Source organism: Caenorhabditis briggsae (genome assembly GCF_000004555.2).
Source record: "Caenorhabditis briggsae complete genome, chrV, whole genome shotgun sequence".
In the NCBI taxonomy this organism is placed as follows: Eukaryota; Metazoa; Nematoda; class Chromadorea; order Rhabditida; family Rhabditidae; genus Caenorhabditis; species Caenorhabditis briggsae.
Genome location: NC_013488.2, coordinates 3260735 through 3281800, shown reverse-complemented (window position 1 = coordinate 3281800; position 21066 = coordinate 3260735). Strand labels below are relative to the sequence as shown.

Here is a 21066-nt window from a genome sequence, read left to right as displayed (position 1 = left end):
TTTGTACAACTGGACCTTTGATTTAGAAGAACTGGAACTTGGAGTGGGAGACTGGAGGTCAGGTAGTTCCTCGTAGCCCTCCATTCTTACGAACAAAGTATCGGTCAGGTGAAACGGCGAAAATGAGAGATTGCATTTGTAGATTGCCAAATTTTTTGTCTGCGTCTCCCCTCCGAGACATTTGTTTCTCTGATGCATTGTGTGTCGGTATGTGTACCCGAAAATGTGGTGCAAATGTTAGAACTTTCGATCTCGGGTTAGGTGGAAATGTAGAGAAGGAGTATGCAAATTTTGGCCGTTCCTTGACCCTTTTTAAAGTAAACAAAGCATATAATTTCATTCGGTGAATCCGTATGTCCCGATGTCTAGGAGTGGTGATTCATGAGACCGTACATCAGTGTTCTAGAATCCATTTCTAGACAATTGAAAAAAAAAATGATATACCGAAAAATCTTTATTTCAAGGTGGTCAGTCAAGAAAAATGTTTCGTTAAAAAACGCTATTTTCCAATTATATGCCTGTCCTGTCCTATCTCGCCTAACAAAGTTTGCAAGTCGTAGCACAATACTTTTTACGTTGAGCGACTGTGTAGAAAGGGTTACTGCAGAATCCATTCAAAGCCCATGCTGAACACGCAGCAGACGAGTTTGGATTATAAGTTGTGCACAATGCAGTAGTCGATCTAGTAGTAGTGGTAGAGGTTTGGCATCTTTGGCACGACTTCTGGCAGTAGGTGTTTACAAAGTCTTGTAGTCCGACAGTGTTGCAAATGGAGAGATCGTTGGCGCAGTCAGGAACAGCGTCGACGCATCCTCCTTGGCCACAAAATCCGCAGGCGGATGGGCAGTCTTCAGCGATGATAGTTCTCCAGGCGACAGAACTGCATTGGGAAGGGGTGATCGTTGCGCAATTGAGACGAGGGACTGAAATATGGAAAAAATGTGAAAAAAATTCTCTCGATTACTTCCCAGAAGACAAAATGACTTAAAGGTTCAGAGATTAAAAAAAAAGTTTCACTGTATTTGTGTCTTTATAAGCTCACCTATCAGGATGCCAGGCTGCTACCGGCTGAGCTACGCGGTCGAGAAGTATTTTCGGACCCTTAGATATAGGAATAGACCGGAAAAAATGACCCTTGGAGACTTAGAACGGTGTCCCAGTACTGAAAGTCTACCTAGGATTCGACGCTGTACCTTGGACGCTACTTTTCCCAACCACGCCAGCCTCTGACTGACATTCCACACAGTTCTTAGCCTAAACCCTCACATTGCACATTTTTGCAATTGTACGAATTTGTCTGACAACAATATCCACATGACTTTGGACAACTATTGAGTGCTGCAGTCTTCATATCGGCACTGAACGCTCCTCCTGACGTTTTAGTGATGGTGTAACAGTTAAACGGACGCTCAACGTCATTTCCAGGAGCCGGATACTTTCCAGCGGCTACTGGAGGGTAAATTATATCACAGGCGGCATCGGCGATGGTGTTGGAGCAGACTGTGGCGGATTGACTGTAGCCAAACTGAAAATATGGAGGTTTTGGAATTCAAAATATTGCATTTCTAGGATTATTACCGTTACGGGTGTTTGTCCAATGTAGGTAGTGCAATTTAGATCACCGACGATGACAGCGGAAGCTCCGGAGATTAAAAGGAGAAGAGCAATCATTTTTCGAGCCGAGTATGCCATAATAAGTGAAGTTTCGATAATCAAAGGTTTCATTTTATACTGGATTACGGTAGCACTGAAGAGTTTGAACAACTGGGATGTTTAAACAGATGTCATAGTTTCAAAAAATGAGATTATTAAACAAATATTATGAGGATCTGCCGGTTTTGAATGTTTTCTCAAGGAAAGGATTGTGTAGTTTGGTATTTGAGATCAGCTGATAAGAAACGATATGCTGATAAAGAGATTTATTTTTGTTATTGCTCCAAGAAAAGATATTTCAGGTTGTTTTCATGAAACCGTACTTTCTGCACAAACAAATAAGGTCAGAATGTAATCTGTACAAACAATGGGTGGGCTTGTAGTTCCCATAGGAACACAAAACACATTTTTTGGGGAAAATCTGAAAAGAAGTCATTGATTTTGAATTGTTGCAATTTTTCCAGGTTGAGTCAACGTCGTTTTCGCAGTTTTACCGCTTGGTTCCTTGTACTTTGCCGTCGTATTTTTTAAAAAATCTGAAAATTTTTTATTTCAGATTAAAGTATGATTTCTGGATGATTCGCTCTCACTTTTAAGAACTCTACCGTATTCCGAAACACAGCTCATCATGATAATTGAATCCAGAGCTGGGTACACTGTGAAACCACTTTGTATTATGCACGATGGAAAACTCATTTCTAGATCGGCAAATGGGACGTAGATCATGAAAAATACAGGGCAGAAGAGGATGATGGTAGGAGCGGTGATCTGGAAATAATTTTTTATTAATGGGCATACCATATCATACCGCACATGGTACCATATTAATGACACTTATTGATACCATTATTGCATAGTTCGTGGAGTCCATGGTATAGCAACCATGATAACCACGAGGTGTTCATAATATGGTATCCATGGGCGCCTACACTCATGGTACCTCAAAATATACTTATGGTACTATGAAATTCTATGGTACCATTAACGTTATGATACCTTGAAATGTTATGATAATAGTAAATTTTATGGAACCATGAAACGTTACGGTACTATGAAATAGTCTGTATGGTGCGGGATGTCCTATGGTACTACGTGAGACGTCAGGGTTCACTTCATTTTCATTCGTTCAACCCTTGGTAACCATGATTCATGATACCAAATGGGAATCATGAAATTTTTTTGATACAGGGTGCCTCGTGGTAACCCGTGACACTTCCCACATGCTATCTTATGGGAATCATGTTACCATATGGTAAAAATGGTACCCAAAGTATGAAAAAGATACCCTTATGGGAACCATGACACCATATGGTAAAAATGGTACCTACCTGAATCATCAATGCTCTGAAAAACTGCCGATGAAGCCGTCGATGTTGTGGAGAAAGTGCCGTGAGTTTTGTACGCATCCCAACAAACATCTGATGCCCACAAACGATAATAATCGAGTACTGTACAGTGGAAATCAGTGTCATCAGTGACAACCCGTAAACATTTCTCCAACGAATGCCGTCGCCTTCATAAGCGATGAGGCCAAGTACCGGAATCTCGGTGATGTTCCTCTCATAACGAAGCAAAATCTCATCACCCAAATATTTTCTTCCAAAACCATCCATCGCGAAAAAGTGACCCACTGCAAAGGCCCATAGGACACCGAAGAATGAGTAGTAGCCAACCCAAAGGAGATAAAATGCGCCGTTGAAGTATTTGAGCTTTGCTGTGTCGAAAATCGCCCAGTACCGGTAGATGAATTGTATGGCTAATTGACAAATGGTTGCAGAGTATAGGCCGGTATAAACTCCCATCATCCATTCGATTTGAAAATTTGAGAGACCCAGAGGACGCGACAAGCTAAAGTAGATCAAACTCGCGTTGTAGGTGTGGAGGAACTGAAATGGATCATGTAGTATAGCACCAAAAGATTTGAATTCTTCAAGTGAAAAATACCGCATTTTGCTGTTATAGAAGCCAACCCATTGCTTGAACTTTGATGTCAGTTATCTCTGTTCATTCGAAAGATACCCGAAAATTTTGGATTGATAAATGATTGATTATGATATCACCAATATTTTATCAGTTTGCAGATTTTTGTCATCTCTCATAGGAACCGAGATAATTGAGCTCAAAGTGCTCGTACGGGGCAACTTTAAATTCCTGAAAATTTAGTCTAGAAATTTTGCGATCTGTTTGAAAATTTCAGAGTATACTAAAAAAAATTAGAGCTTCATTTTTGTAATTGACAACTATTTTGTCAAATTCCATTCTGATGAGATATGTCGTTCGTAACCCGAAAATGCCAAAATCAACACTGAAATTACAGTTGTGCCACTTGAAAACCGCTTATCTCGCTCAATTGGATTTGTACCGAAAAGTTGTCAATTACAAAAATGAAGCTCTAATTTTGTTTAGTAGACTCTGAAATTTTCCAAGCGAATTGAACATTTCTAGACCACCTTTTCAAGGCCTCCAAAATTGACTATATTCCACCCAAAAAATCTGAATACAACGTTAAAAATACCGTATGAAACAAGAACTCAAAAGCGGCAAAAATGAAACCAAGGACTTGAAAATTGGCCAGAAGGTACTTGTATGATCCGAATTGTCTTTTCACATGGAACAAGGTCAAATAGACCAGGATGAATCCAAAAATCGCATTTGAGAAGAATCCGAGATTTCCCATGAAAATACAGTAGCGAATGTATGGGAGATACGCGGAACTCATTTTTTCCGTGATCTAAATAACTGAAGAAGTTGTATATACAAAACACTTTTTATACAGACTATATAATAATTTCCGGCACCGGTACACAGAAATTTCCTCAGACCATAGACAGTACTGTGTCTTTGAAAACGGTCAATGAACCGGAATTCAAAGAAATCCGACTGTTTTTTTGTTTAATGATCGACTGAAGGCTCAAGAAGTCTAGTCTTTTCAGAACCGGAACCAAAAAGAACATCAGATCTTGTTCAAAACCTTCTAAAAATAGAAATACAGTAACCTACTTTAGGCTTTTATTGGGAATCGGAATTTGCATTAGCAGAAGTACAACAATAAAACAACAAAAATGTTATTTTAAGCTGGTGTTTTATAATGAGTATAAAAGAGAAAAACTGGTTAAAAACTCTTTGGGATGTCTTCGGACCGGATATTAAAAATTTTATGGGGGTGTAGGAAATAATAGCACATGAATTTTTATTTTTTATTTCCAGTGATATATAGGTGTTAGACATCGGGAAATGTACATTGATAGAATGTGGAGGCGCAATAGATTAATGTCATTATTAAAATAATTTTAGCCAATTTTTGTCTGAAAACTTTTCTACGAACAAGTTTTCTCAATTGGGAAGTAGCAGAGTTGTCTCGAAAGTTCATATTATACTAAACAAAAAAATAACTTTTCAGAGACACACAGTACAGTCTAAAGTCTTAATATATTTCTGAGTAGCTCTACCGGAAATTGTATTGACTGTGTAACAGGGGTTGTACTATGTATAACTTTTTTAAACAAGTTAGAGGGCGCCCTAAATTTTCATGGCACAACGGTATTGTAGCGTAAATAAACAGCGGAAGGTTTTTGAAAAATCCCGAAAAAAAAGAAAAAAAAAATTCAAACAAAAAATGAAATTGTCTCTATTTCAAGGTTACTGAAGAAAATTGGTCCCAACACAAAAAATGGTCATAATAGTACCAGGAACTGAAATCTAAAACATGTGAGTCGATATCATTATTTTGAACAAAAATAATTTTTCGGGGTTACGGTATTTTTTTGCGCCCAGGATGGCGCGTGGCCTATGGGCACCATGGTCAAAAGTCTTAGAGTAGTCTCTTTACCCACCACATACAATATCAGACTCGTAGGACCATTTTGATTTTTCCCATTGCCATGGCGTTTTCGAGTTTTTGAGAGATTTTAAAGTGTCAAAAGTTGTATTTTAGTGTTTTGGCGTTTTCAGGGTTTTTGCAGTTACAAACGGCACAAACGGCTACACGCGTCTGTTGGTCCCCCTTTCAGTCTGTGGACTTTTAAAAAGCTAGAAAAGTTAAAAAAAAAACTTTGCGTGACCTTTAAGAAAAATTAAACTTTTAAAATTTATAAGTGGAGCGCCGAAACAGTATATACTAGGTCAAATCGCGCTGGAGGCGCACCAGCTAACTGGTCAATTATAATTGAATTTGGATAAAAATTTGTCAAATTGAAAATGTGGCATAATCTGAAATTTCCAGACAGATGAAAAGTTTTTAACCACCTTTGCAGGACCTCAAAGTTGACCACTTTCCACTGAAAAGGGCAAAATATGATATCTTTCATCCGTTACTGTATAAAATCATATTTCCAATTTTACATTTCCAAATTTCATGGATTAAGAATTGAGAGTCGAGGCCAGCCGCGCTCAATTCAACAATTTTCCGTATGCCCATTTGAATTCTTCTTTCTTAAAAAATTTGGTTTTTGGTTGAATACAATATAGTCTGTTTTTCTAGTCATTTTTCCCATGAAAAAACCGAGTCATGGTTTTCAGGCACTGTGAGAGTATTTCGTAGAAAATATGACTACGAATATGGCCTGGCAAATCACCTGGCTAATCAAATTCACTCACAATATCATTCGAATCAGAACATTTTTTGATCTAGTTTGATCTCAAAAAGCATCTTACCAGAATTTTCTAGTTATGACATGACAAGTAATGGTCACATTTCACTGACTCTATTTTCTTATGGGTACCCTTGGTGTGCTCTCATTAGAGAATGATGCTCAAATATATGTACATTTTGGTCTCCTGATGAACCAACATCTCGATTTGGAAACTTTCAATTTTTTGGACAACATTTTCAGTCACGTTTTTCAGGCTGAAAATGTGTTCGCAACTATTGCCTTGGTGTTTAACACCATTAATTTTTTAATCTCAATTCAGAAGTCTCTGAGAACAAGTTCCATGAATGTTCTGATTACTGAAATTGCATTTTGCGATTTGACAGCTGCTATCTCAATTTTGGGAAAAGGAATTTTGACATTGGCATATTATAAAAACCCTTGCAAAAACCAATTCAGTTATTTTCATCAATTAACTTCTCAAATTCTACTTTTCGCTTCCGAAAACGCGGTTCATATTTCTTTTTGGCTCGCCATATTCCTGGTACTCATTCGATTGCTCATCCTTAAAACTGGCTCTAACAATCTCTCTAAACCTTTCATCGGGTTCATTTTGTTTTTCATAACTGCTTTTGTAAATTTGGGTGTTTCTGGAAATTTGTATAAAAAAACGACTGTAATTCCACTAAAAAATTTATGGAAGCCATCACCGAATTGCTCAGGTTATCCGGAGGGATATTCAGAGAATGAATACTATTTTAATTGGATTGAAGAAGAAAGTTTATCCTATCCGAATACATACAAATGGTTTGTGACCATTTCTCAGATGAGCTTTTTTTGTTTTATTTGAGAAATTTGAAAAAAAATATTCAGACTGCTATAAGTGTGATCTATCCTATTATAGCACTATGCCTCTACGTGCTTATCAGGAAATCAGCAAATCGAATTTCGGATTCAAATCGAGATAAATTTTTGAACAGGTGTTTCGAATTTCCAGAAGATTCTATAAAAACAATAGTACCATATTTGCTCCAATAGAAGCTAACCCTATGCGTGCACTTTGAGCTCAATTACCTCGGTTCCTTTGAAAGATATCAAAACATTTTCAACTGATAAGATGTTTATCATACTATCACTAAAACTTTATCAGTTGACAGATTTCATATATCTTTCATAGGGACCGAGATAATTCAGCTCAAAGTGGAGCATATACGATATTATTCTTGTTCAGCGCAACCTTGCAGCCTAACTATAGACCAAAAATTATGGTCGATCGAGCAGCGAAGACACTACGGTATTTTTCAAATTAATGTATGTATGTGCCTTTAAACCGTACCTCACCAATATTTTGATTTTTTCCTTTTTTTCTTCAATTTTTCGCTAGTTTCTGTCAATTTTTGTATAATTCTTATTAAACTTTAATATAAACAGCCAATTTTGGTCCCAAAACATATTAATTGTGAGATACGGCTTAAAGGCGCATGCATTAATTTAAAAAATATCGACCGACAATAATTTTTGATCTATAATTCGGCCGCAAGTTTCATCGGCGCTGAAAAAGAAAAATATGTAATTTACTACAAAGAAAGGTTTTCGAACGATTTTTTAAAAAGTTCGTTTGCCGTCTAAACTTATAATCTCTGTTGATCTAAAACTTCTAGAAGAATCTCTAGAAAATTCTTATTAAACAGAAGTTCCTATGTAAGTTGGTCACTTTTTTGTCACATTTCGTTGACTTTGTTTTTCGGGTACAATAGTGCTCATTAGTGAATTGTGTCAGTTTTTCTTCCAAAAAAAAATCTAAAAATAAAACTTCAGAAGCCTAGAAAGCTAGGAACCTAGAAATTCGAAAATTCGGAAATTCGGAAATTCAGAAATCTGGAAATTCAAAAATCTGAAAATTTAGAAATTCAGAAATTCAGAAATTCAGAAATTTAGACATTCAGACATACAGAAATTCAAAAATTCAGAAATTCAGAAATTCAAAAATTCAGAAACTCAGAAATTCAGAAATTCAGAAATTCAGAAATTCAGAAATTCAGAAGTTCATAAATCTGGAAATTCAAAAATCTGAAAATTTAGAAATTCAGAAATTTAGAAATTCAGACATACAGAAATTCAGAAACTTAGAAATTCAGAAACTTAGAAATTCAGAAATTCAGAAATTCAGAAATTCAGAAATTCAGAAATTCAGAAATTCAGAAATTCAGAAATTCAGAAATTCAGAAATTCAGAAATTCAGAAATTCAGAAATTCAGAAATTCAGAAATTCAGAAATTCAGAAATTCAGAAATTCAGAAATTCAGAAATTCAGAAATTCGGAAATTCAGAAATTCAGAAATTCAGAAATTCAGAAATTCAGAAATTCAGAAATTCAGAAATTCGGAAATTCAGAAATTCAGAATTTCAGAAATTCAGAAATTCAGAAATTCAGAAATTCAGAAATTCTGAAATTCAGAAATTCGGAAATTCAGACATTCAGGAATTCAGAAATTCAGAAATTCAGAAATTCTGAAATTCGGAAATTCAGAAATTCAGAAATTCGGGAATTCCGAAATTCGGAAAGTCAGAAATTCAGAAATTCAGAAATTCTGAAATTCAGAAATTCAGAAATTCAGAAATTCGGAAATTCAGAAATTCAGAAATTCAGAAATTCAGAAGTTCAGAAATTCAGAAATTCAGAAATTCGGAAGTTCAGGAATTCAGAAATTGAGAAATTCAGAAATTCAGAAATTCAGAAATTCAGAAATTCAGAAAGTCAGAAATTCAGAAATTCAGAAATTCAGAAATGCAGAAATTCAGAAATTCAGAAATTCAGAAATTCAGGAATTCAGAAATTCAGAAATTCAGAAATTCAGGAATTCAGAAATTCAGAAATTCAGAAATTCAGAAATTCAGAAATTCAGAAATTCAGAAATTCAGAAATTCAGAAATTCAGAAATTCAGAAATTCAGAAATTCAGAAATTCAGAAATTCAGAAATTCAGAAATTCAGAAATTCAGAAATTCAGAAATTCAGAAATTCAGAAATTCAGAAATTCATAAATCTGGAGATTCAAAAATCTGAAAATTTAGAAATTCAGAAATTTAGAAATTCAGACATACAGAAATTCAGAAACTTAGAAATTCAGGAATCCGGAAATTTAGAAATTCACATAAGCCACACGATTATATGAACATCTTCTGTATACCTCTATCAAAATTAAATTTCAGAGTTCGTACCAACCGACTAATCCTATATCTAACCCTATCGTATCTCATTTGCACTGCACCGCGTAGCTGTATATGGCTAATTCAAGCATTTGTTCGAATAGCTAAAAGATCTGTTCTGGAGTTGCTCGTTGGTTACGGTAGTATTCTAGTGTCCGTATTATTTTTCCTAAACACTTCTATTCAACTTTTAATATGTTGGTCGTTGTCGTCAAACTATCGAGAAGCTGCTAGAACGCTTTTTAAGTGTGAAACGGTGAAAAAAAAATTAAAATTCTATTTTTTTAAAAATTATTTTCAGATACGAACCGAAGATGTTACACCAACCGTATAAATGAGTTTTATGAATTTATGACAATAAAATGTTATTTATTTTCATTAAAAAAATTATTTTGATTAAAAAATCACAATCAAATTCTTTTATAACAAATTCAGTGATGGTGACAATTCGGTCTGATGGTAGAATTTGATACTGTGATTCCGATGGTTTTCTGTTTCTTCAAACGCAGCAGCGATTTTGCTGTTTCTCTATATTTTGAAGACATCACAAAATTGAGAAACGAATGAGATAAAGAATTGAAGCAGAACAAAAATGTGATAAAAACAGGTTTAGGATCCAACAGTAAAAATATCACATACTCGTTTGTTGGAACGATTAGATTCATAAAATCCAGAAACCCATAAGGACCACAACATATCACATATAGAATCGTCATGATCAGAATCATTTTTGCTGAGCGAAGTCTGATAATTTTAATATTATATGTAAAATTTCATTTTTCAATCACCCGATCTATTCGCAAGATGTATTCTCTAAGCCAAAAAAATTTAAAGTCTAGAAATGATCTAGCTTTCACCTAGACTGTTTTCTAAGCCATTTACTGTAGTGGCCTAGAAAACTCATCGTGCAAAAATTAGGCCACTATGTTCAAATGCCTTCGAAAATACACCGGGTGAATGTTGAGCCATTTTCGGACCATCGGATCAACAATGGTGGTGACTGATTCCTAACGTTTACCTGTCATTTAGGCATTTCCTGCTGACCGTGGAATTCCTACTGGATTTCCAAATCAACAAAACCAAAAGAATCGCTAAAATTGGATAGATCAAACTAATCAATATTTGAGAACCACCATGGCAAATTTCCAACATTTTTAGCTTGTTTATCAATTCCATGGTGAGCATTGGACATCCGGACTTAGTGATTCCTGGGAACGCGTTAATTCGAATTCCAAAATAAAACAAAGCAGTTGACATCAAAGTTATAGAAAATACTATCATCACTATAACATATCCAAAATCGGGCCTTGAAATCGATGTGTTTGGTTTAGGAATTTTCATGATTATCAGTCTTATTAGTGCCAAAAATACACCAAGCCAAAGCGATGAATGTTCTAGAAGGTCCCTTTGCAATTCATCCATCCACTGACTATACTCGAAAGCATCGATACACTTTGTAATTGGCTCAGCGAACCAGAACTGATAAATCTTATCATAAATAACTACTGATAACACCACCAAATCACTGAAAGCAATACCCATTAGTATAGAATTGGTACTGGAAATCCTCATAAGGGATTGGCATAGAATAATAAGATGAGCAATGTTCAATAAAATTCCTGAAATTGCTAAATAGAAATTTATGACATAAATTTTTGCTGCTATTTGTTGCAGAAGTGAATTGAAGTTGTCTGGATTCATTCTGGAAAATCCTTTTATTTTTAATGTTCTGGGAGAAAAAACTAAGTCAGAATTTTTAATCAGAAATCATACAACAAAACCGTGATGAATTGGAAAGCAGAATTTCCGAAAAATGGAATTCCAAAAAACTGGAACGAAAACGCAAACCATGTTTTGTTTTGAAATGAAAAACAAAAATACGTTATGAGAATTTTTTGAATTCATTGGAAAAAAAAGGAGTACCGGGAAATGAAAAGGTATTTTTAATCTGAATTCGGAAAATGACATTTTTGTTGTTCGAAAAAAGAAAACTTTTACGTTTTTGTAACTTTGAGATATTTTTATAACTTTGAGTTTTTGTAACTTTGAGATAGGGTTTTCAAATTTTTGGTTTCTTATATATTGACTCCTAGGAACGCGATAATTCGAGTTTCGAAAAAAAAAATAAAATAAGAAGAAAATAATGTTATCAAAACAAAGTTATCACTATAAAAATATCCACAATTGTGTTTCTGAAAACAATTTTCATTGTTTTTTTGAATTTTCATGATTATTGGTCTTATCAGTGCCAAAAACAAGTTAAGCAAAAAACATTGAAGTTTTAAAATAGCTTAATGTAGTTCACCTATCCAACGAGTACATTTCAGCTAGTTTTTCGGCTCTTCCATGCAAAATATCAAGAATGTGTCAATTGATAAAATATTTGTGACGTTATGATAAGCAATTTATCAGTTGACAACGTTTTGTCATCTTTCACAGAAACTGAGAAATATTAGCTCAAAGTTAGATGTTGGGAGATCCTTCTATTACAGGTTTCACGATATGTGTGGTGCGGATTTTAGCAAGTTGATAAAATTACATAACATTTATTATTCTTGAAAAATAATCACATTTATGAGATAACTCAAATTTTGGTAATGGTCCAATTCATCTTCCGACTATCTGATCGGTTACAATCTACAACTTTAGATTCTTTCTTCTTTCGCATTGTCCAAAAAACTAGAACTGCTTCAATGGCACATCCGAATAGTTTTGTAACTCCTCCATACGGACCGATATTCTGTTTAAAAATGTTTAAAGGAAAACGATAATTGATTACCTGGAAACTGAAAAATTGAGTTGTCGAAAACTGTCTTGCAATGATATTTGGCAGAAAATGAAATATAAAAACAATGGATGACTCAATAAGTGCAAGACGATTGACCTGAAAGTTTCAGATTCTTCATGATCGAAAAATAGAATTAAGCTCACTCTTGTAAGTTTGAATCCTTCAGTTTTCATCATATTGTTAATGATAAACAGTTTGATACATAATAGCGAAGAAAATATAAAAGTCAATGCGAAAACTGTCTGAAAAAAATATAGAATCTGTACTCGAAAATTCTTAAAGGATCATACCGATTTATGAGTGGTCCAATAGCTATAAAAACAAGCATTTATTGCACAACCAAAAGCTGCGCAATTTTTCGGAATATTCAGATGAAAGTCGCAGGGTCCGTATAGAACCACGTCTTCAGTCAATCCGAATAACATTGCTAGCAAAAGAAATATGATGTTCGGACAGCGGTGGCGATAGTTGTGAAAGAAGATTGGAGCATATGCAGCCTGAAAAAAAGCAAGTGCGCTCTACTGATAATTCTTAAAACCTGCTTACTATCATTCTTTCAATTGCCACTGATAGTACTATTATAGACCGACATGATCCAACATTTGACGCTGATAGCGATAGATAGAACATGAAATTTTGATATTCAGAAAGGTGCTTTGAAAAATATGAATACAGTACTACAAATAGTAGGTAGGAGCCCAACAGTACTCCCAGAATCACGTCCACAGTGAATCGGTAGTAGAATAGAGTCATATCGTTTTTCTTTCTGAAATTGAAGGAAATTGAAATTTTGGTTTCTAGGAAAAAAATTCACCTTAAAATCTCTAATAGTTGGTTCCCGTCACTTCTAACTTCAAGTCAATTTATCTCGGTTCCTGTTTGTGTCAACAGATAAAACTATTATCATAATATTTTTTTTTTGTTGCGCCGAAAAAAATCAGCTTAAACTTGACATTGTAGGGGACTACTATTACAGATCTTACGGTATATGGTAACTCACCTCGTATAATTTTTCACAAGATTAATGTTCATGAAACTTGTGATAAGAGCAGCTACAAATCCCAATGTAGAAATTGTCACCGCCGATGGATTAATTTCAGGTTGCTCAGATTGTTGGGACATTCCTAAATAATATGAAAAAAATTTAATTTGATTTTATCGCAATTCAGAATAATCCAAATCTTAGGTAGACAACTGCGTTCAAAAACTTTACAGCGGAATTTGGGCTGATGCGTCTTCAGAGAAAAAATGAGGGAATTTTTTATAAAGTCTCTCGGAATTTGTCCATTTTTTTAGACAGTAGTTAGTTAGAAATCATTGCAAACCGACTATCAAAATCTCTTTACCGCGAAACCTTTAATAGAAGGGCTATCAAGTTCGAGCTTAATTATCTGAGTTTCTAAGTAAGATATCAAAAATGTGTCAACTGACAGAATACTTGTGCTCTTATAATAAGCAATTATCAGTTGACAACGTGTTTATATCCTTGGCAGGAACTGAGATAAAGGGGTCCTTCTATTTCAGGGTTTACGGCAAGAAGTCTTCAATGGGCAAATTGGTGGAGATGCTAGTCTTAAGATTTCGTTATATACTTTCTTTGAAATATGTTTTTGGAAATAATTCTTTGTTTTTCAGATGCGGTACTCAGAAGGATGAAAAATAATGAATTAGAAAACAATGGGAGTATTATTCAGAGAAAAATTATTTTGAGGTTTCGAGAATAATTTTTTAAATGAATTTCACATAGGAAATGTCTACATTCACACTGGATGATTCTATGAATGGGAATGTTTGAAAAAAAAAACAGACAATCAGCTGAACGTAGTCTTTTCACCAAAGTTAATTAATTTTACTAATTTTCAACTGAAAATTTCCTGCTTGGATGTTTGAAAAATCAGAGGAAAACTAGACTTAGAGGAAAACTAGAGACAACCGAAAAATAAAAGACAACGAGAGGCAAGATTAAGGAACGCCGGAAATAGGCTATTAGAATTGATAAGGGGCACTCAATAATTTAATCTGTGTGTGCACTTTTGCAAAAATTGCTGAAAATATTTGTTAGAGAAGTTCTAATTCTTATAATTCGCCTTAGCCATTTGCCTCCTGGGTAGCGAGACGGCAAAAAAAAAAACAGAAGGGTTCTCAATAGTTGAAAATTTGAAAAGTTTGGGACAAAAAAATTCAGCTTTTCTGGCAAAAATGCGTACCGTAATCACTCATATAGAATAACTCCATAACTTATAACATTGAGCCAATTTATCTTGGTTACTGTGAAACAGTGTGCCTTATCGACACAGAATTCCCACTTTTGTCGACACATTTATATGACAAAATATCAATAAATTTGCCGATAAAAAACGGAAAAATTTTGTCGATAAATTGTCGACAAATTATCGGTAAATTTGTCGAAAGCAATTCATCGACAAAATTTTGTCGAAGGGTGCATTTGTCGACAAATTATCTACAAAAATTGCTATTAACCACCGGAATTACTCGTAAAAAATTGCATCTCCTTTTTTTTCTAGGTCATCTGACTTGGTGGACTAATTTTCCCAACATGAATTCTCTAGGCCACCAACCTTTTGGGGCTAGAAATGGTCAGGTATTCAACTGGTATGTTTCCTAGGCCATTTTCATATGGTGGCCTAACTTTTGCAAGTTGAGTTTTCAAGGCCACCAACCTTTTTGGCCTAGAAATGGTCAGATATTCAACTGGTATGTTTCCTAGGCCATTTTTACATGGTGGCCTAGAAAACTCAACATGCGAAAGTTAGGCCAACATGTTAAAATAAGCTAAAAAACACACCAGGTGAACAGCAGATCATTTCAATGCTAAAAAAATTCGTGGCCTAGAAAACTCATGTTGGCAAAATTAGGCCACCAAGCCAGATGGCCTATAAATTTTGCCTGGGTAAGTTCGGTCATCATTCTTGACGTCCTAGGAAAAATAGTAACGATACGATTTTTTACAATTCATTCCGGCAGTTAATAGCAATTTTCGTCGACAATTTGTCGATGAATTTGTCGATAAATTGCCGACAAATAGCATTTTTATCGAAATTGTCGGTAATTCGTCGATAAATTTACTGGTAAATTTGTCGATAAATTTGTCGAAAAGGGCGTTTGTCGACAAATCATTTGTCGATAAGGCACACTGCTGTGAAAGATATCGAAAAGTTGTCAACGGATAAATTGTTCATCATAATATCACAAACATTTTATCAACTGACAAATTTTTAATATCTTGCACAGGACATGAGAAAAAATAGCACAAACTTGACAGCTCTTCTATTACAGTTTCCCCGGTATGAAGTACTTTTTTGACAACTGTCAAAAATGACTAAATCTTGAAAATCCTATCATAAAAGCGTCCGATTTTTGTTCTAAAGGTTGCAGGTCACAGCTGAGAAGCGGGCAAAAAAAATTTTTTTTGAAAATTTCTGATTGGAAAAAAAAGGAAAAAATTCCGGCAAAAAATAATCATGATTTACGTCAGGGATTTTTTTCGAAATTAAAGAAAACAAAAAATTAAAAAATTGAAAAAAATATGATTTCTGAAGAATGAACGCATTCTTTCTGAGAATTTGAATAAGAAAAAATTGAAAAGTTTTGAGAAAATCCCAATGTTTGTGAAATGAGAACAAAAAGTTGAGCAAAGAAACTTTTATTCAAGTTACTGTATGTGATACAACTTTTCTAAATTTCCGAAAACCATATAACTTTTTGCCAGTTTCTCGATATTTTGAAGACATTGAAAAATTCAAAAAACCATGAAAAATCGAGTTCAGACAAAATAAAATAGTTGTAAAAACTTCTCCTTTGTCTACCAGAACCCATAAATACTGGTTGTCCGGGAAGATGAGCGTCAAAAAATCCATGATACCATATGGTGCACAATAGATGAAGTAGAATATTGTCATTATGGAAATCATTTTCGCTATGTGGAGCCTGTAATTTTGGTTTTTGAAGGAGGTGAGGCATCAAAAAATTTTATGGGATTGTTTGGGGAAAAAATCGCGGCCGCATAGCTCAGCCGGAAGCGGTGCTGAACCCCTGATGTTATTCATGAGTTCAACTCCTTATTAAGGTGCTCTAGGCAAAATATCTTCAAAAACTTTTTCAGGAAAAACTTACCTTTTCAAACGCAGATTTTTCTGAATCAACTCTTTGGCAGATTTTCGTATTAGATAGATCAAGGAAATGGCTAAAACCGGGTGAATGAGAATAATCAACAATTGAGTTCCTCCACTGACCAATTCCATTATTTCTAGTTCTTCAAAAATGAAAAACGAAAAATTAACTTTAAAATAAAAAAGAGAAGATAACGTGATGCTAATGGAATAAACAAAAAGGACTATACAGTAACCACATGCTGGTTTTGATATCCATTGATTAGGCCTTGATTTTTTCAGAATCAGTAACCTCAAAAGTGCCAAATACACTCCCAGCCAGACGGATGTTTGCTCCAGAATGTCTCGTTGAAGCTCACGAATCCATAGCTCATCTCCAGATGTTTTTTCGCAGATAAAAGGGGGAAACCAGATGGGTTTAATTTTATCAATAACAATAACGGATAACCTTATCAAATCACTGAAAGCGATTGCAATCAAAATATAGCTTGCGCTACATAGACTTTTGACACAAAATTGAGAGTTGTGAAATGTTGATGAGAATTCCAGGAATTGATATAGCAAATTTTACAGGACATAGAAAATTTGCGATTCGATCTATGAGATTGGTAAACTCGTCCAGATTCATTTAAGAAATAAAATGAAGCGATAGAACGGAAATAATATTTTTAGGTAAGACTATATAGTGACAAAAGGTAACTAATTAATTCTAGCGAATGATTTTTGAGCTGAACATGAGAATTATGTGATGTGATAGGAGAATTAACAAAACAAAAGGAAGAATTGACGATGGGAAAGTCAAATTTCCTAGGAAGAGGGTATGAAGGATGAGAGAAAGAGTGTGAGACGTAAGGGAGTTACAAATCCCGAGCGGACATTGTTCTTCGAATCCGATGACGGATTGATGAAGGTTGAGGTCATTCTGAATGTAGAATGTAAGGTTCAGGATCTGAACGAGCTTAAAGAATAGTCAGTCAACGCAAGATAAATATGAAAAGTCTGAATTGAGGCAGAGGATGGTGAATGAAGATGCCAGCTAGACCATTGTTGGCACTTGAAAGAAAATTCAATAGGATAAAAATTGATCAGAAAATGAAAGAATTCAACAGGGAAATCGGAAGACGGAAAAAAAAACTGCCGGAAGTTATCGAGAAAAAAAAACGAAAGAACAAAAAAAGCGAGAAAAAAAAGCTGGAAGAATGAGGAAAAGTGCTGGAAAATGAGCAAAAATGTCGTTATTCAGCTAGCGACGCATCCAAACTTGACTCGGTGCCAAATTTCAAATCGAGGTTAACTTCTGTGATGACGTGCAAACTTGAAAAGCAGCTGGAAATTGATTTTTCCGCAGGAAAAACATCGGATGTAGTAAGAAGCCGAAAAGTGATCAGAAAAATTTCAAAAAAAAAATAAGAAAAGATACCAGCAAGTTGAATTCTATCATCATTGATCTGAATTAATATGGACGCTCCAAGTGTGTACGATCGCTATATTGCCAAATTTCGGGATGAGAAGGCAGATCGTTTAAAAGCTAAACTATGAGCGAACTATGAGCGAAAGCTTCAAAAGAGAATTCTCGAAAGTCCAAAATTGGAAATGTTGAGCGGAAAAGTGGTCATTGAGGAAAGAAGAACGAAGTTGAATGGTCCAAAGGACTTTGATGTGGCCAATGTGGATCAACTTGAAGGCAAAGTAGAGCAAAGTGGATCACAAGAAAAGAAAGGAAATTCAAGAAAAGAACAAACGGAAAAATGCACCTTTAGTTGCTTTGTATCCCACAAATCGTGAAACAGCCCCAAGTCGGCAGCAGAAAAGTTTGCGTTTCTGATCCAGGAGAAACGTTGCACTGTGTGATTCTCGAAAAACCACCATTCTCGAGAATGCAAAAATATGCCAGCAACTGTTTGAAGCGCCGGAGGCGCGGCAAACAGGCTGGTAAACCAAATACACTCTGAAAAATTCTATAAAAAAAGTACTGGAATTCTCAATTATCAGCAAAATGTTCGTTTTTGTTGCTGAAATGTAGTGATTTTCAAAAGTTTTAATTTTGGGAAAAATATTCCGAAAGTGTTAATATTTCTGTTATATTTGTTGAAAAAACACGTTGCTCCCAAAAACTTAACGGTCCATCTTTTGGGAGATTCAAAAGATTCCCGTGGCTCACAAATTTTTTTGAAATTTCAGTATTTTGATGTGAAAATTAAAACTTTTGAAATTCACTACTTGTTATATTATGCTAGTAACCTAGCTAAATTGGCTCAAAGTTAAGAGTTAGGGCTAAGGCTTCCATTTCGGTCGGTCGAAAATCGCCGACCGATAGCCGACCGATTTTGTGCCTTTGCGCATCGAAACACGATTTTTTGCGTACGAAATACTTTATTTTACGACAAACAAGGCACTTAGTGAGTAATTTGTCGTAAAATACAATGCAGCGTATGCAAAAACGTTGACACGCAAATGCACGAAAACGACCGGTTGTCGGTCGGCGGGGTCGGTGGTCGGTGGGTCAGCTAAATTTCCCGACCGAATGGAAGCCTTATTAGGGGCCCTCCTACCGCAAGTTTCCGCAAGTTTCACCTAAAACTGACATTTCTATTTTTGATGATCTGAATGTATGAACAGTTTTTTCCGAGATTTGAAACTTGCATGATTCCCAGAAAACAACAAAAAAAACCAATAGAAACTGATTTATTTACAAGTCGTTGAAGGTTTCGCTAATTCAACCGTGTTCCATGCCCGACAACCATACAATTGTTTAGCAGTTTCTCGATATCTTGAAGACATTGAAAAGTTCAAAAAACAATGAGAAATCGAGTTCAGACAAAATAAAATAGTTGTGAATACTCCTCCTTTGTCTATCAAAACCCATAAATATTGATTTTCCGGGGTTAGGAGAATTACAAAGTCCAGGATACCATATGGTGCACAACAGATAAAGTAGAATATTGTCATGATTAAAATCATTTTTGCCGCGCGGATTCTGAAAATTTAAAGAATTATTTTGAATTAAAATTTCAAAAAACTGGAGTGTGTCTCAAAATGATGTTTTTTTTCAAATAAATAGCCCTTCTATTATAGGTGCTCTTCAATTAGAATGATTCTTCTAATACAGGTTCTACGGTATCCAATATTCGAATTTGAACAGTTTTTACGTTTAGAACTATTTTAAATTTTATTCATTATGAACGAAACTTTGCGTAGGTGGTGGCCAGTGTGTCCTTTTGACACGACTTCGAGAAATTTTTCGAGGAATTTCTCGAATTTTCCAAAAATTGTTCGAAAAAATTTTCGAGACGAATTCATTTTGCAGTGGTGGCCTAACTTTTGCAAATTTGGTTTTCTAGGCCACCACTTTAAAATGACAGAATAAATGAGAAAATAATGTCAGCAACGACGAAAAACTGAAAAAAAAGTCGCAAGCGACACTCCGAAATTCCGCATCGCGCATTGTTTAGCACATTTCACGAGAAAATTCGAGGAATCCGTTCCTCGAAAAAAAATTTCGAGGAATTTCTCGAAAATTTTTTTCGATAAATTTTTTTTCGAAAAGACACACTGGTGGTGGCCATACTTAGGAAAATGCTGAATGAAATGAAATTAACTTTTTCAATTATATTTTTTGTATTTCCAGAAATTTGAATAACCAATTTATCCTTCAAGCATTACGATATAAGAAAAAACATGTTGTTGATTGGCTTGCTGGATTCTTAATATAACAAAACTCGAATTATGACCCCACTTTTGGGCAGAACCAAAAATTGACCTACCGTTCGCTATAACGTCTTTTGAGAACCAAATCTGAAGTGGAGTTTTTGATTAGATAAATCAGAGAAACGGCTAAAACCGGATAAATGAGAATAATCAACATCTGAGATCCTCCACTGAACAACTCCATAGTATCCAGCTTTTCGAGAAGTCTCTCCGTGACCACAGGACATTTCGTCTTCTTTGAGAGATTGTTGAAAAACACTAAATTAACTTTAAAATAAAAAAGAGAAGATAACGTGATGCTAATGGAATAAACAAAAAGGACTATACAGTAACCACATGCTGGTTTTGATATCCATTGATTAGGCCTTGATTTTTTCAGAATCAGTAACCTCAAAAGTGCCAAATACACTCCCAGCCAGACGGATGTTTGCTCCAGAATGTCTCGTTGAAGCTCACGAATCCATAGCTCATCTCCAGATGTTTTTTCGCAGATAAAAGGGGGAAACCAGAGCTGACTAATTTTATCACGAACTATCACTGATAACCTTATCAAGTCATTAAAAGCGATTCCAATTAGAATACAGCTTGCGCTACAGCCTCTCATAGACTTTTGACATAAAATTGAGAGTTGTAAAATGTTGATGAGAATTCCAGGAATGGCCACACCGAATTTTACAGGATATAGAAAATTTTCGATTCGATCTATCAATTCGGTAAACTCGTCGATTTCCATTCAAAAAAGGAAATAAATGGTGTGCAAAAACAGGTGAAAAAAACAGAGAGAAAAAATAATATTTGCTAGGTCCTGTTAATGATATTTTTCTTGTTAAATAAGATTTTCTATAGAACAGGTAACAAATTAATTCTATCAAGGTTCTGATTATGTGAATGAATGAGATGAAAAAACACGAACATTTGAGATATTTGATTGAAAAAATCAAACCAAAGTTTTCATGGGAAAAAAGAAACCAATTTAGTTCGAAAGATGG

The 21066-nt window shown here is 34.9% G+C and overlaps 7 protein-coding genes across 7 annotated transcripts; 2 read left to right on the top strand and 5 right to left on the bottom strand.

Annotated features, from left to right (window-relative positions):
- Positions 1 to 537: 537 nt before the first annotated feature.
- CBG10508 lies at positions 538 to 1671 on the bottom strand (the record flags this gene model as incomplete). The annotated part of the gene is made up of 3 exons (XM_002635795.2): positions 538 to 923; positions 1267 to 1525; positions 1579 to 1671. 3 exons carry the CDS (start codon positions 1669 to 1671, stop codon positions 538 to 540), a joined length of 738 nt encoding a protein of 245 aa, XP_002635841.2.
- A 414-nt stretch (positions 1672 to 2085) lies between these two features.
- On the bottom strand, positions 2086 to 4372 carry CBG10509 (the record flags this gene model as incomplete). Its single annotated transcript, XM_045236784.1, has 3 exons — positions 2086 to 2189; positions 2978 to 3539; positions 4169 to 4372. 3 exons carry the CDS (start codon positions 4370 to 4372, stop codon positions 2086 to 2088), a joined length of 870 nt encoding a protein of 289 aa, XP_045094301.1.
- A 2072-nt stretch (positions 4373 to 6444) lies between these two features.
- On the top strand, positions 6445 to 9695 carry CBG10510 (the record flags this gene model as incomplete). Its single annotated transcript, XM_002635797.1, has 3 exons — positions 6445 to 7021; positions 7069 to 7222; positions 9455 to 9695. Coding segments are annotated over 3 exons (972 nt in total), but the record flags the coding sequence as incomplete, so codon positions are not given.
- A 187-nt stretch (positions 9696 to 9882) lies between these two features.
- Positions 9883 to 11152, bottom strand: CBG10511 (the record flags this gene model as incomplete). The annotated part of the gene is made up of 2 exons (XM_002635798.2): positions 9883 to 10195; positions 10470 to 11152. 2 exons carry the CDS (start codon positions 11150 to 11152, stop codon positions 9883 to 9885), a joined length of 996 nt encoding a protein of 331 aa, XP_002635844.2.
- A 978-nt stretch (positions 11153 to 12130) lies between these two features.
- CBG10512 lies at positions 12131 to 13361 on the bottom strand (the record flags this gene model as incomplete). The annotated part of the gene is made up of 2 exons (XM_045236783.1): positions 12131 to 12191; positions 13240 to 13361. The coding sequence occupies 2 exons, from the start codon at positions 13359 to 13361 to the stop codon at positions 12131 to 12133; spliced, it is 183 nt and encodes a 60-aa protein (XP_045094302.1).
- Positions 13362 to 15907: 2546 nt separating this feature from the next.
- Positions 15908 to 20810, bottom strand: CBG10513 (the record flags this gene model as incomplete). The annotated part of the gene is made up of 4 exons (XM_045236782.1): positions 15908 to 16187; positions 16374 to 16829; positions 19116 to 19346; positions 20134 to 20810. The coding sequence occupies 4 exons, from the start codon at positions 20808 to 20810 to the stop codon at positions 15908 to 15910; spliced, it is 1644 nt and encodes a 547-aa protein (XP_045094303.1).
- Positions 17963 to 19125, top strand: CBG10514 (the record flags this gene model as incomplete). Its single annotated transcript, XM_002635801.1, has 2 exons — positions 17963 to 18058; positions 19066 to 19125. The coding sequence occupies 2 exons, from the start codon at positions 17963 to 17965 to the stop codon at positions 19123 to 19125; spliced, it is 156 nt and encodes a 51-aa protein (XP_002635847.1).
- Positions 20811 to 21066: the final 256 nt, after the last annotated feature.